The sequence below is a fragment of the Coptis chinensis genome, chromosome 3 (genome assembly GCF_015680905.1).
Source record: "Coptis chinensis isolate HL-2020 chromosome 3, ASM1568090v1, whole genome shotgun sequence".
Taxonomy (NCBI): Eukaryota; Viridiplantae; Streptophyta; class Magnoliopsida; order Ranunculales; family Ranunculaceae; genus Coptis; species Coptis chinensis.
Window position 1 is genome coordinate 116,915,636 of NC_141458.1, and position 15,580 is coordinate 116,931,215.

At 35.3% G+C, this 15,580-nt stretch overlaps 4 protein-coding genes across 4 annotated transcripts; 2 read left to right on the forward strand and 2 right to left on the reverse strand.

The window, feature by feature from the left end:
* Positions 1–558: 558 nt before the first annotated feature.
* On the forward strand, positions 559–999 carry LOC147513436 (uncharacterized). The gene has a single exon (XM_086598917.1). The coding sequence runs from the start codon at positions 559–561 to the stop codon at positions 997–999; it is 441 nt and encodes a 146-aa protein (XP_086455043.1).
* A 634-nt stretch (positions 1,000–1,633) lies between these two features.
* LOC147513437 (uncharacterized) lies at positions 1,634–3,326 on the forward strand. The gene is made up of 3 exons (XM_086599541.1): positions 1,634–2,145; positions 2,481–2,609; positions 2,851–3,326. The coding sequence occupies exons 1-3, from the start codon at positions 1,819–1,821 to the stop codon at positions 3,016–3,018; spliced, it is 624 nt and encodes a 207-aa protein (XP_086455667.1). The 5' UTR covers positions 1,634–1,818; the 3' UTR covers positions 3,019–3,326.
* Positions 3,327–3,824: 498 nt separating this feature from the next.
* Positions 3,825–8,365, reverse strand: LOC147513438 (uncharacterized). Its single transcript, XM_086598918.1, has 4 exons — positions 7,963–8,365; positions 7,648–7,694; positions 7,071–7,550; positions 3,825–3,878 (listed from the first exon to the last, which is right to left on the reverse strand). Exons 1-4 carry the CDS (start codon positions 8,363–8,365, stop codon positions 3,825–3,827), a joined length of 984 nt encoding a protein of 327 aa, XP_086455044.1.
* Positions 8,366–9,287: 922 nt separating this feature from the next.
* On the reverse strand, positions 9,288–11,202 carry LOC147513439 (uncharacterized). The gene is made up of 2 exons (XM_086598919.1): positions 10,711–11,202; positions 9,288–10,658 (listed from the first exon to the last, which is right to left on the reverse strand). The coding sequence occupies exons 1-2, from the start codon at positions 11,200–11,202 to the stop codon at positions 9,288–9,290; spliced, it is 1,863 nt and encodes a 620-aa protein (XP_086455045.1).
* Positions 11,203–15,580: the final 4,378 nt, after the last annotated feature.

Here is a 15,580-nt window from a genome sequence, read left to right on the forward strand (position 1 = left end):
ATATCTGGAGGTGCGAAACAAACTTAAAAAAAGCGACATTTTTTCATTAGAATGGACGTATATACTATTTCATTAGAATGTCATTTGGATTAAAAAATACTAGAGCCATTTATCAAAGGTTAGTAGAAAAGATGTTTAAAAAACTCATCAAGCGAATTGCCGAGGTCTATATCGACGATATGGTCATAAAGTCTATGAAAGCTGAAGATCATGTGAAGGACCTCGACACTGTGTTCCGAATATTGCGAGAGTTTAATATGAAGCTTAACCCAGACAAATGTACCTTTTTTCGGGGTCAGCTCTGTCAAATTTTTGGGATATATTGTTATAAAATGAGGCATCGATGCAAATCCTGATCAGATACGAGCACTTCAGCAAATACTATCACCAACGACTAGAAAACATATACAAAGACTGATTGGAACAATAGTTGCGCTCAACATTAGAACTTCATATCGATGTAAGCCACTTTTTAAGTTGCTTAAAAAGAATATTAAATTTTGTTGGAATGAAGAATGTGAATAAGCATTTTCTAAATTAAAGAAATATCTACAAGAAATGCCGATGCTTACTAAGCCAGATGAGGGAGAAAGTTTGCTTCTCTATTTGGCTGTATCAGAATTTGATATAAGTTCAGTGTTGGTAAAAGTTGAAAATTGTGTTGAAAGACTCGTATATTTTCAAAGTAAAACAATGCTTGAGGCAGAAACATGGTATTCAACACTGGAGAAATACGCTTTGACACTTTTATTCTCATCTCAGAGGCTGAAGTCGTATTTCCAATCACACTCTGTGATTGTGATGACGAATTTCCCATTAAAGCAGACTCTGGCAAAAACTGTCAAATCTAGAAGAATGTCGAAATGGTCAGTACTAATAAACGAATTTTATGTCGAATACCAAAACCGAGTATCGGAGAAAAGTCAGGTACTGGCCGATTTCTTAATTGATTTTCCATGTAAGGATGCTAGTTGGGGCATGGAAGAGGAGGAGTTCTAAACGCTGCAAGAGCCTGAGGATATTATTGATTAAGATGATCCTTGGGCTGGAACAAATGGTTAGAAATTATTTGTAGATGGATTATCTGGAGTAAGGGATGTGATATCGGGGTTGTATTGGTTACACCCGAAAATCAAAGGCTCGAAACAGCAATAACATTAGGCTTCAATGCATCAAACAATGAGGCTGAGTACGAAGCTTTAATCGCCGGACTGGAGATGGGCAAATCGCTTAAGGTGGAAGAATTATCAATTTTCAGTGACTCGATGCTCGTGGTCAGTCATTAAAGGGAGAATATTCGGTGATAACATAGTGAATTACTTGAGTTTTATAAAAACTAAGTTGAAAGACTTCGGAAAAATAAGGCTTTAGCACCTCAATAGAAATGAACACAGGCATGCAGATGCCCTAGTTTATGTGGTAGCGATGTTAGAAAATACCGAGGGTCGCACTTTGCACATCGGTGTCTAGAAAAGACCAAACATCGATGTCGACAAACCAGATGTTATGGAAATCGAAACATATCTATCATACTTATTTTAGGAAAAAATGTCAGAAGACAATTGTTCGTTTTGACAAATCAGATTTTGGTGTGAATGATTAACTAACATTGGATTGGGTTCTATTTTGTTAGATAGAAAAGAAGAAGAAAGATCGATCATGATACCAGTTTTTAGTAAGTGAGCTGTCGTCAGCAAGAAATAAAATAAAAAAAACACTTGCACACTTTCCACCCCATTCCCAGAACCTATATATACCTCCAATCTCCACCTAATTCAAACATCTCAAACAGTAAAAATAAAAATAAAGAAAACGAGAATGCAAAGAAGCACTTCCACTTCTTTAATCCCACTCCTCATTCTTCTCATTTTTATTGTATATGAAAATGGTGTGTTCGTTAGATTTGCACAAGGTGGCAAGAAAAAAGTTCACATTCCAGACGAACTCGATGATGTTGTAGACGATGAAGAAGATGAAGATTGGAAAAAATGGGGCAAAGAATTTAAAAACGAAAAATATGATCCTCCGTCTTTAGATCCTTCTGGAATGGATCCATTGGCATTTCAAGCTGAGTTGATGAAACGACATTCTGGGCCTTCTTTTGGCTTTGTTAAGCTTCTAATCGGTGACGTTAAGCGACCCCGGGTAATCATTTCTTGTTTTCTTGAATTAGTTTCTGATTTAGATGTGTAGGTTTTGTTTTAATCTAGATTCGTTGACTTTGTGATAGAATTTACAAATAAAAGGCATCTCTTTTTGGATAAATTAGTAACTATAGAATAATAATGTAAACCCCTTGTTAATTTAATATGTATATCATCTTTGGTTTATCGAATGAAGGTCAATTCTTACCCGAGATAGATAGCTGTCACTGTGCTGTGCTGAATAATAATAACCGTAAGTAGAAAACACATGGCCCTTGATGTACTAGGAAGTAGGAACTGATTGTAGTCATTAGATTTGTAATATGTGGTTTCCAGGATAAGGTGGCCGAGATTGCTATGAAATGGACAAAAGTCCTCAAGACGGGGTCAATCGAGGTGAAGTTCCTGGCAGTTGATTTGAGCACTATCATGTTCACCATGGAAAAGGGGAAGGACATAACTGAGGTATGCTTCAGTTTATATCTCTGATATTCAGTAGTTTAAGTTACCTAAACTTTGATAGTGAAGAAGCTAGATCACCAATGTGCTAAAGATGAGTGTAAAAGATCTGTTTGATGACTTGAAAGCCATAGTATACTTTCCTTCATAATGACTCTTAGTCTGATGTGTATAGGTCCCTTAACGCTTTCTCCTGTGTAAATAATGTCATGTGAATTAAACCATTTCATCGCTCCTGTTTGTGCAGTTAATAGAATTCGTGTTGAGCCAACCAGAAACATCTGAGTTAAAGGTCGGTGATCAGATTCATAGAAAACCAGAAGATTCTCCTGTAGAGGAAGATAATCGCAGTGGTCAGACAGCTGAGGATCCAAGTCCACTGAAGGAGCAGAAGCATCCAAAGGATGAGCTCTGAAAATCTGTGTGGTACTTTGGTAGATACTCAATTGAATCAGAGAACTCGCATAAAGTTCTTACTTAAACATGATAGATGTGAGAAAATTCGTTCTGGACTTTATGGCATAAACCAAGGCTTTTAGAATTGCTATGGAATGATTAATCAGTGTACCTGTTGTAGCAAGCTGAATGACTGCAGCATGCGTTCTGTATGAATTTAACCTTAGCATTTTAGATTTTACAGGCAAGAAAGTAAGGGAACAACTTATCCCACCTCCCTGACATCTGATCAGCTTCATGTCCATCAATAAACCCTCCATTTTCATATTTCTCATATCTGTATCAAGAGTACCTTACGGGTATAGACTATAGATCAAGTTTGTTCCCCAGGTTGCACTGCTGGGGCTTTCAAATCGGATGGCCTTTACTTGCTAAGAGTTTATATTGGCCTTGTTTTACTGGCACGACATTGCCAATGCACCTTGTCTAGTGTTCATTGAGATGCACGACAATTCATACAAATTTCAGGTGTTCGGTGTAAATTGGGCATTCCCTGGAGACTGTCATGTTCTACAACAATTCATACAAATTTGTGTTTGCTGCATAACTTGATTCACATTTAGTGTGTGTTGGCCATCCTCCTGGAGACTGTCATGTTAGATTTATTTGCTCCAGAAAAAGGTCATAAGCCCATAAGGGCATCAAATCACAATTTTCTAGGAAACACAGTTCCGACGGACATCAAGGAACAGGTTCCTGTCTGGCAAAGTTGGATTGTAGACATAAGCGTACTTCGTAGTATTTCGGTATTTCCAACAAATCTTTTCAGTGTTCAGTATTTGCTCCATCTTCTCCAACACGGGGATTGGTGTTCTCTGCCTTTGAAACATAAGTAAAAACCACAATTTGGAATCACATGAAAACAATCTTGTAACCTTTTCTAGGCCCCTGTAATACAATAGCCAGTCCATTATCCAGTAGGCTTACTGTGTTAGTGTCTTGTTACCTTTTTATGAGGCCCACTGTAAAACCTCCATTTGCTAAACACCTCTGTGTCTGTCTCTCTCTCAGTTGGTGCCCTTCATGTTCAATCCCACCATACACTGAAATCTTGAGAGGAATAATGTGATGTTTCATTGTCTTTTTTTGGATGCGTAGTTGGCTACTGGCTAGTTGTACCTTTGCACTCGCGGATATCTAGAATTCGAATTGAAATCATTTTGGATCCCTCCCCCCTAAGGCTCTAACGCAGTACGACGACCTTGGGTGCATCAATCACGTGGGCTATTTCTAAGTTTAATCATTTCTCAAACTAGTCTCGGTGGAACTGTGGTTCAACAATTTTTTTTTTTTTTTCAATAATCCATCAACAAATTAAATACTTTTTTTTATAAGACCGTTGGTCTTACTATAATAATGTGTGTTTGTTATTTTATTATTATTATTTTTTCCGTTAAATAAGGTGTATTTGTTATGATGGAAACATTATGAAAATAAAAGGAAAATAAAAGTGGTCCAACAATTTTTAAAGTTTGTTTACGTACCCTTAAAAGAAATTGCTTTCCATATAAACAAAATCATAGAAATGGAAACCAAGCGGAAAATTGCGAAATAGATAAATAGAGACTTACTACTAATACACCCATAACCCAATAATACAATTATTCATTTCCATAGCTTTTGCAAACAAACATGATTATTCTTTTCCCCAGTTTTTACTTTCCTTTTCTAAGTTTACAAAACATATACCATTTAAAATTATTTCATTTCCATTCCATTCAATAGTGGACCACCAATTTTATTTCTTTTCCTTTCCATGAGTTAAAATTTAACAAACACACCTTAAATATACGATGTGTACGCTAACTAAATTAAAAATGTTGAACAATTTTAGAGCACGTACTCAACTCCATGGATTGCTGCCGATTCGGTCATACCAATTCAACTCTGAGATGCGTTTAAAATAAGAGTCGAGATTCGAATTTCTTCTTTAGCACTCGCCTTAGTGTAATTTCCGCTTTTTTAATGAGGATACCACGTTGCCATGAGGGCAACTATGGAACATTTAACCACGAGACATTCCAATATCTATTAGAGCATTCCCAATGCAGGTTACTTTTTTTCACCTCCACGTAGGACTATTTATCCTTTTTGCTATATTTGTGGTGAAAAAACAATAAAAAGGGTTGCCCAATGCAGAGGTGATTTTAAACTTCGGACAAAATGTTTGATTTCGTTTGAATGTAAAAATCGAAAAAATGGTCAAACGAAATTAAATATCCAGTCCAGTAAAAAAAACACGCGGGACGGAATGTTTTGAATGTTACATTCTGTTTGAAAAATATAAAAAAAACACACGAGACGGAATAAAAGATTCCGTCCGAAGCTCACAACTCAGTGATAATCTCGATAGTAAGAACATTCCCAATACAAGTCACTATGATGAGAAATTGAAAGTTTTCACTTTTGAATATCGAAAAACCCTTGACCAATGCAATGGTGACAAAGTTGGTGACTTGTAACTAAGTCACAACGAGGGCAGCACGTGCTATTGAGATTTTCACTGAGTTGTGAGCTTCTGACGAAATATTTTATTTTGTCTCGTGTGTGTGTGTGTGTGTTTTTTTTAATTTACAGTTTTTTTTTACGAACGGAATGTCATTTTGTCTTGCGTGTTTTTTCGATTTTTTTTTAACTTCATACGGGATGTTTCATTCTGTCCGGCGCGTTTTTTCGATTTTTACATTCAGATGGAATCGAACATTCCATATGAGGTTTAAAGTCACCTCTGCATTAGACAATATTTTATTGTTTTTCACCATTTTTCACCACAAAAATAGCAAAAAAGAAAAATAGTCCTACGTAGAGGTGAAAAAAAATTGATTGCATTGGGAATGCTCTAATTACTACACTTATTGTGACTTAGTTACAAGTCACCCTCACTGTCACATTTGCATTGAGTAAGTGTTTTCTGGTTCACAAAAGTGAAAACTCTCAATTTCCCCTCATAGTGACTTGTATTGGGAATGCTTTTAGTGTTGGATAATGACAAAGATCTAGTGGTAGTATGATACTATGTTTGGCTTTCAATACAAGTAATTATAGGATTAAGTTGTGGTAGATGAAAAAAAAAAGACATCGATGTTGCTTGTCAATATTTTCTCTCTCAAATATTCGTTGTATGAGCTACCAAGGCCCAATCAATCCATATCAACCGATATATTTGACCCCTAAAAACCGATATATATCGGTCTATATTGATATATCAAATATATATCGGAAATATCAATCTTCTTGGTAAAATAGTCAAAATATTAACATACTATAAATTAACCCGTGGCTACGCCACTTGAGTCATAATGTTATTCATTTTTTTATTAATTAAATTAAAAACTGCAAAATAAACACAAAAATCTAATAACTATTATTTACAAAATTAATATTGAGTGCTTATGGAGGGTGTATGCTACTTAGATTGTTTTAGATTATGATGACCTTTGTTATATAAACATATGCATCAAATTCATTCATTTATCATAAAATTTAAGAAGTCATTATCCTATCAAATATTGTATTTTTTTTATCTAAAAATATTGTTGTCTAGAAACCAAAAAACAAATTCCTCTATCTAGCAAAATGCTACGACATAACAACCAGTTAGCTGATCTAGATTCAAATCCTCACATACAATGAAGGGTTCCTTATTTCCTAACCATATGTATAAAAATAAATTGAAAAATAAACATCAAAGCTCAAAAGTTATGAAATGCACATTCTCTCAAACTAAAGCAGGACTTCAAGATACACGATATTAGTTGTGTTGTTTGAAGAATCAGGAAGGAGGATGCCACTGATTTGTTTTGAAAAAGTGCATCTCGATAACGCCACATATAATTGGCCATGGTTAAACACTTGGTTTCGCAAATCAATACCAACGTACTTAACAGACTGGCCCTGTGATTTGTTTATCATCATTGCAAATGACAATCGAATCGGAAACTGTCATCTAGTCATTTGAAATGGTATTTCATTGGTCAAAGGCGTTAATGATATTCTCGGGATAAAGCATACATTCCCTGCTTTTTCTCCAGTTAAGATTAGAACTTGCACCACGTGTGGCTTTGTGCACACAATCATCAGGTGCGTGCCGTTACAAAGTCCATCTGTTGGCGCTATATTTCTCAACAACATTACTGGGCATCCCTTCTTGAGAGTAAGCTTGAATGGAGGCAACCCAAAAGGATCGAGTGAGTTCAAGTACTCTGTCGGATAGCTATTTGCGTTACCACTATCAATAACACTGGCAGCGCCTAACTTGTCAACACCTAAGCAAACAATTTCTTCCCCAGGAAACATATCTAGTGCCATAGCATTTATAATGCTAACGTCATCGCTGCGTGCTGAAAAGATAGTCCGCTCGGTCAAATAATTTGGGTCAGCTTCATACTGCTCACTTAGATCGGGATATACATTATTTAGCAAGTCATGAAGATTGCTACAATTTTGAATCTCTGGCGGCAATTGAACACTTTCTTCTGGTTTCATTCTAACCTGAAAATTTCAAATGAGAGCATATGAGATGAGTGATTGTGTATAATTTAAAATGGTCATCAAAAAGCATTATTTTTTTCAAGAAATTAAGTAATACCTCCATCAAGAAATTGGAGAACAACACGTTCTCTGGCAAGTCACTATCTAATATCATATTTTGCACCAAAGATAAAACATTGACGTATTTCCGAGCAAAGACCTTTCGATTGATGCACCTACAATATCCTCACGCTCACCTTGTGGTATTAATCGGTAGAATTTGTTCGGAAGTGCCTAGAACAATGTTGATTCCACCAAATGGTCTTTCATTGTTACAAACATCTCGGAGTGAATGGTTGATCGCTTCAATACAAAACCTATCTTTGCATCGAGACTTCATCCCAAATTAGCGTTTTTGTTTCTTTAAACAGACCTGCTTGGAGCGAATCCTTTTTGAAGCCGCACATAAAGTTCTCCAACACATCAAAAGGAATAGAAAAAGTTGAATAAGCTGTTCTACCACCATCTAATAAAAGCGACGCAATACCATATGAGGCAATTGCAATCACAATATGTCCTAGATGACGACATTTAGCTGCAATCTTATTATACACAAATGTTTTTCTTGTACCTGCAGCTCCATTTAAGAAGAAAATTCCCCCTACATTTTGCATGACTGAATCAACCACGGTATCAAACGCATGACGTTGCTCATTGTTAAGACAATCAATGTTACGGTTGATTTGTCCATCTTGTAAATCAAACTGGAGTTGGCGTTGCTCCCAAATTAGTCTATTTCCAATCCCTTTGTTCCATTTTTTGAGTGGTCGGGGCATCGGGGGAAAGTCTTCTAGAGTTTTGTTTTTATATTCCACGAGGAACTGGTCCAATAGATGCAACCCGTAATCTGTCACATGTAGAAAATTGTGTATTAATAATATAATATAAGCTACATGAAGGAGGCATTATTATAATATCTGTCACCTGTTCTTTTGATGGATTAGAAATGTTGAAGATAGTTCGTAATGTGTGCGCCAGGTCGTCGCATATACTTGTTGAGAATCTATCCCACAACAGATGTGGTTGCTAGATTGCATTCCAACATAATAATGCTGAACAATCTCCTTAGCTGATATCCAGTATTCATTATCGCCGCTTCTTCTAAACAATGTATCCACTCTCCATCATCTTCAAGAAGTCCACGTGCAACACACGCAGCCTTGAATGTTAGACGAGGAATACCTTCAAATTTGCGTAGATCCTCAAATGATGTTGGGCCCTTTACGATGGTCAATAGTAGATGCAAGTAAAACCTCTCTCTCTCATTGGGCTTGGCAAAATACATCCTGCCAATAGCATAACCATTACTTCTTTTAGTCCATACCTTTTCTGTTTGTGCCAAACAAAGTGCTCGGGGAATTCTTGGTAAGTATAGGCCCGAGCATATGGATTTGAAGCACAATGGTCAAAGAATGAAGTGAGACTCGACTTTTGTCATTTCGCCCTCTCAAGAATATTCTCCATCGGTACCTTAGGATTGAACACAACATGATGCATATCTGGCAACAAATTATAACTTAACAGTATGTCATTCCAGTATAACTTAATAGTATATATTAATGAAATTTGTTTAATCAAGTGTTAAATACCTGGCAAGTGAAGAGATAACTTTACAACAGTTGGAAACTCTTCATGTAAAGAAAACCCAAATAGCCGCCAAGCTGCTTTTGGTGGTCCAATATATCTGGCATCAATGTACTATTTAATCTCATTTCCGCCGTCTAACACCATTGTTGTTCTGTCATTGCCCTTGTTGATGTACTTAACACATTGCAATCCCGCACACACTTCGATATTAATGTGACAATTAAACATCCTCACCAACTGTGGATTATATGGGACAACGTTCCTATTGTCAACCTCTTTGTCTTTCACCATATAGACATGTCCCGTGTTGCGGCGCATATAAAGTGGATAACAGTCTTTTTGTATGGTTATCACGCCTGTAAACTCATGTGGAAAATGCTTTGTGCACTTGCCATTTTCCATACATGGTGAGTTCATATTTTTAACACCACACGGTCCATGGATCATACAACTATTTATTGTATAAAAGAGCAAGGGATCCTTATCTGGGTTGGGAAATTCTGCAGATATAATTCGATCAATTTGGGCTGTGGTACGAATTTTATCTTCGTGCTTGAGGAAAAAGAGTGCATGCATGTGCGGGAGGCCACGCTTCTGAAATTCAATAGTGTATACATGAGCTACGTCATGGCCAAACACATTTTTCTTCTCGATAAATTTCATTAAAGCTCTTCTCTTCAATTCGGAAACACGAGCAAGAATATCAGGTCGATCAAACGCATTTTGGTTCTCCAAAAGGGCTTCTTGCACTTCTAGCCAGTGAGGATTAGCCGTCATCGTAAGGAATATATCTGAATGCTTATTGTAACGTGTTATAGCAATCGAGTCTTGAAAGATCTCATACATGTACCTTGGACTTCCAATGAACGATGATGGAAAAATAAACCGTTGACCAACCTGATCAGGATCCGTACCCTCAACTAAATCTATCAAACTCATGTACACTTCAGCAAGAAGATCATTTTGGTGGGTATAATGATAGTATAGCCGATTTTGCTTAGTAGAAGCCCAAGCATCACACAAAAACTCCTGAAATAATTTTCCACCACGGAGTATTGCTGAATATTCAGTATGACGTTCGAACAAACGATATGTATAGAACACCATCCGAGTCAATCGCCTCGAATCGTCGTCATTGACATCATAAAGTTTCATTTCGGTTGACCACCCAAGCTCACCCCGAGGGAAAAACAAAGGATAATGTAGGGGTAGATAAGCGGGATTATATTCATCAATCCGCTTCAGTGCATTGCCTGATCTATAATGAAGAATGATATCTCTTGTGCTTCTAATTTCAGTTCCATCCCCAGGTATAACAACTGCAATTTCATTTGCTGAAGGAAGATTGTATCGCCGTCGATCAGTAGATGTATTATAATGGAGATAAGCTGCCACGTCATTTTTCTCAGCTGTGCGAGCACTCAATATATCATATGCTTTATGAAAATTTTCAGCAAATATATTATAATCCGACAGTGTACTCTAAATGACATCTAAAACATCACGTCAATTCTGGATTTCGGCGATGACACACATCAAGGGCACTAGCTGGGTCATAAACATAAAACTGAGCATAAGTCGGATCTTTCTCAGGTTCTAGTAGTAACGATCCAATTTGATGGCGTAATTCACCATGAACAATGAATGGAATAGGACCGCTACCGCTGAATATTCGGTCATCCGGTTGACAACCGCGACTGGTAAATGCATTAGCCAAGTTATATTGACGAAGATGTTGTCTAAATAACCTGGCTTTGGCGTCACTACCATCATATAGATCTTGAATCGCAGGAGGCAATGGACTAAGTAGAGGAAGACTGACTTTTTCTTGTTTGCAACACATCCCGAAAAAAGGTTTTTTGACTGATGTATTTGCTAGCCTTTCATCTTTCCAATGCAGAGTTTTACAAATGGAGCATTCCACATCCATCTTTCCTAGATAATGGCGGACATTGTTGTGTATATTAGCAGGTTCTGCCATATTGACACCAGCTGTAAGAGGCTGAAAATAATCATCCACATCCATTTCGGCTTAGGTGTCACTAACATGTAGGAAAAAAAATCCTAATGAGTTAGGAATGGATTTTTTTTTTACTGAAAACAATGTTATAGAAAACACAATGAAATTCAACTTACATATATGAAGACATTGATACTGGAATATTATGAAGGTCTGCTTCTAAGTTCCTTCTAGTTCGCTTGTTCATTCTACCACTTGTGCGCTCTTTTTCTCTTCTATTGTGTTGGGCCAACTTGCGTCGAGAAGTATGAGAAAGTGTATAAGCATTGGTCGGACTAACACTAAGATCATCCACTTCTATTTCGTTTTGGGTGTCACTAACATGTAGAAAAAAAAATCATAATGGGTTAAGAATGGAAATATTTTTGACTAAAAACAATGCTATAGAAAACACACAAAGAAATGAAACTTACATATGGGAAGACATGGACACAGGTATATTTTGAAGGCCTACTTCTAAGTTTCTTCTTGTTCGCTTGTTGCTTCTACCACTTATGAGCTCTCTTTCTCTTCTATTGCGTTGGGCCAACTTGCGCCGAGAAGGCTGAGAGGGTGTAAAAGCATTGGTCGGACTAACATTAAGAGTGGATTGTGGAGAAGTAACTACAACCTCATTTTGCACAAGAGGTGATTGGATTTGATGGCCTTCATTTCCTTGTTTTTCCAAAACCTGTATTTTATATTTGATAAAACATAACCATCAGAAGGCAGTAAACAACTTAACCACCGCATATAATGAACGTATATATGTTACATACCTTAGCAAGGGTAGCAAGCACATGGTCAATCATCCATTGTTTATACTCATGTACTCAATTTATATAATCCAATTATATTTGCTGCATGATGCAAGGTACATGAAAAGTGGCATAAAAAATTACATGAGAACGTTGTCAAATTAACAAAAGAGTTTTATTTGTTACAAAATTTAAAAGTTTGAAATCATGTAAGAATCAAACTTAACCAAACTATGAAAAAGGAACTTCAAATACCTAAACAGATGCAGTAGGTTCATTGGTTAGGTGGTGCGTTGACAAAAGAAACATCAAATGCACTTGCAGGTGGTGCCTTATCCATGGCTGATAATCAAACATTGATAAGGAAATTGCAGCAAATAAATGAAAGTGGTATACAACTATGATTAGGAACAACTATTAAGGGAGGTTCGGAGTTATGCAAAATGCAACCATGTCACCAGTACCTCCAATTAGAGTTATCGACTTTTGTATAATTAAAATATAAAGAGTTCTGATCCACTGGAACTTCTACCAAAGCTATATGCATGTATTGTACTTTAGTGTGCATAGCAAAAGGGTCTAAAAGCATAAAAGAGGCAAAGAAAGAAAGTATAAGAATTGAATAATGACAATGTTTGTCTTGTAGAAGAAACAAAAATAGCATATATAGTCTAAAAAGATTGCTTCCCTTTTGCCCAATAGTACAGTCTAAAAAGATTGCTTCCTTTCTTCTTGGGAAATCGAGTTTTCTAGTATTAGATCGATACAATTATCTCCAACATTGGCTTTCTAATCTGACGGGTCATAACTTTTTGGTTCATGCAATTATTATTATGCTGGGACAACAAAGTATGATAAAATGTACAATGCAATATGAACTAAATTCGTCCCTGACTAATAAGACGCACATTAGCCTTTAGGCACACAAATTAAGATTTTATGCTGGGACAAAAGTGATAATGGTGAGGTCGATGTAAGTAAGTATATTTAGGCACACAAATTGATTTCTCATTGATGCTCACTCAAGCATAGCCTCCCTTAACTGAAAACATAATTCTAAGTTTCTAACACAAAGAATAGTAGAAGTTATCAACCAAACTGGAGTTAACTGCTTAACAAAGTTTCTGACACTTTTTTATACCTTCTAAGCTATAAGGAAGTGCAAGACCGTCAGCATGAAGGACTCATAAGTGAATGTTGCTGATCCAGTATAACTAGTATTCTTTTCCTTAAACTTTTTAGTAAGTCCCTGCACATGATGTACAACAAAATGTAGATCAGTATGTTGTATACTGTAGGTTTAAAAAATTATATTAAACTCCAAAGTTAAGATTGAATATTACCTTAACAATAAGACAACATCTGCAAGGCAAAAAAAAAAACAAAAACAGAGAAGAAACAACATAGAATGAGTAAAAGTCGACACAGAGAAACGAATAAAGGCATATGTGTAAACGATACCATCAAAGTCAATTTCAGTGTTGCTTCAGGAAATACTGATAGCAAGTTCAAATTTCTAATAACAAACTAAAATATCAATCTTCTTATAATATAGTTTAATATAAGATCAAGAATCAAGATAATTGCAGTGGTGGCAATACCAAAATCAAGAAAGTTGAATTTCATAAAGCACTTGTCAATAAGCTTTTAGTCATAAAGAAAATCTTATCCTAAAGTGTCAATGCAGCACTTGTGATCATGATGCATGTCAATTGTCACCAAAGAATTGGATTATAACTTATATTCAAAATAGAATATGGTAAGCACGTTAGTTCCAAAATTCATGCTGTCCACATCTATAAGTTCATACTGATCTTTGTATAGTTCTGTTTTGGCTAAAGGGAATTTGTGAATAAAGTATAAAAGAAATTGATTTATTACCTTTATTACCGTAGGATCGTACAAACTCTACCACATGTCACATACTACCATTCCGTGTTGCAATAGTTAGTATGGATTAGATTTATATAGCGTTGGATCAATCAGTATCTTTGAGTAGTAGTTTCCTAATTGGAATCAATTTAGATTAGATTTATATAGTTTTGGATCGCGTGGATATATATCTGAATGAAGATATCAGATATAATTTAATATATACTAGTATATAGCCCGTGCCCAAGGCACTGTTACAAATTAAACCCAACCCTAACCAATCGAATGATAAAAGTCCAATCTACAAAGTATTCATTGTTGACCAAATCAACAATGATCCAGTACTCTTTCAAATTAACATTGTAAATTGTACATACTCTATAAGACTTTGGATCTGCCATGTCACAATTTGTGAAATACAATAGTAGCCGCCGGATAGGGCCCTATAGACCCCACACCAAGCCTTTTTATTATATATATATATATATATATATATATGAGGATTAATATAAAGTTGGACTATTTAGTTCTAATTGGAATCAACTTAGATAAGATTTATATAGCCTTGGATAATATCATAATGTATATATCTATGAGAATTAATATCAAGTAGGACTCTTAAAAGAAATTGATTTATCACCGTAGGATCGTCCCAAAAAGTAGGACTCTTAAAAGAAATTGATTCATCACCGTAGGATCGTCCCAAAACTATTTTCTCCCTGACCGCTCGATATAACAGCATAAAAAGACCAAGCTGCTTTATTATATAAATATATATCGTTATATAACGGAAATAGTGCTGATATATAACGATATATGTCATAAATATCGGTTAAAAAAAAAAAAAGTTCAAACAATATATCAAAAAGTAAAGCCAAGTTGATCGATATATATCACACATATCGATATATTACCAGCATATATTGATATATAGGAAAATCCAATATATATCAGCTTAAAAAAAGTTGAATATATATTTAGGCATTCGACTTTAAAATACCGAATATATCTATATCGAATACCTCAAAAATAGATATATACTAGATTTTGGACCCCGACATACGCCCGGGATATATTAAATATTTTGTGTGCTGAAAAGGTTTCCACAAAATGTTTTACACAAATTTTTGAATCAGAATATATTTGTATTGAAAAGAAATTGAAATAAGTTAATGAGCAGCGATTGTGGTGCATAAATACTTGGAAACTAAGGGATCAAATTGAGATAGCATATTTAGTTTGTGGTTTATGATATTAATCCATAATTTTCAAATATAATTATCTTAAACTCGATCTAGCTTGTATAATAGTTTTTTTAGATTTATGGTGATTTAGTGGCAAATTTTCAAATCGGAATATATTTTTATTGAAAATAAACCGAAATACATTAATGAGCAACGATAATAGTGCATAAGTACTTGGAAACTAAGGGATCAAATTGAGATAGCCTCTTCCCTTTGTGGTTTAGGATATTAATCCGTAATTTTCAAATAGAATTATCTTAAACTCGATCTAGCTTGTATAATAGTTTTTTTAGATTTATGGTGATTTAGCGGCAAATTTTCGAATCACAATATATATTTATTAAAAATAAACCGAAATACGTTAATGGACAGTGATTATGGTGCATAAGTATTTGGAAACTAAGGGATCAAATTGAGATAGCCTATTCACTTTATGGTTTAGGATATTAATCCTTAATTTTTAAATGGAATTATTTTAAACTTGATCTAGCTTGTATAATAGTTTTATTAGATTTATTGTGATTTAGCAGT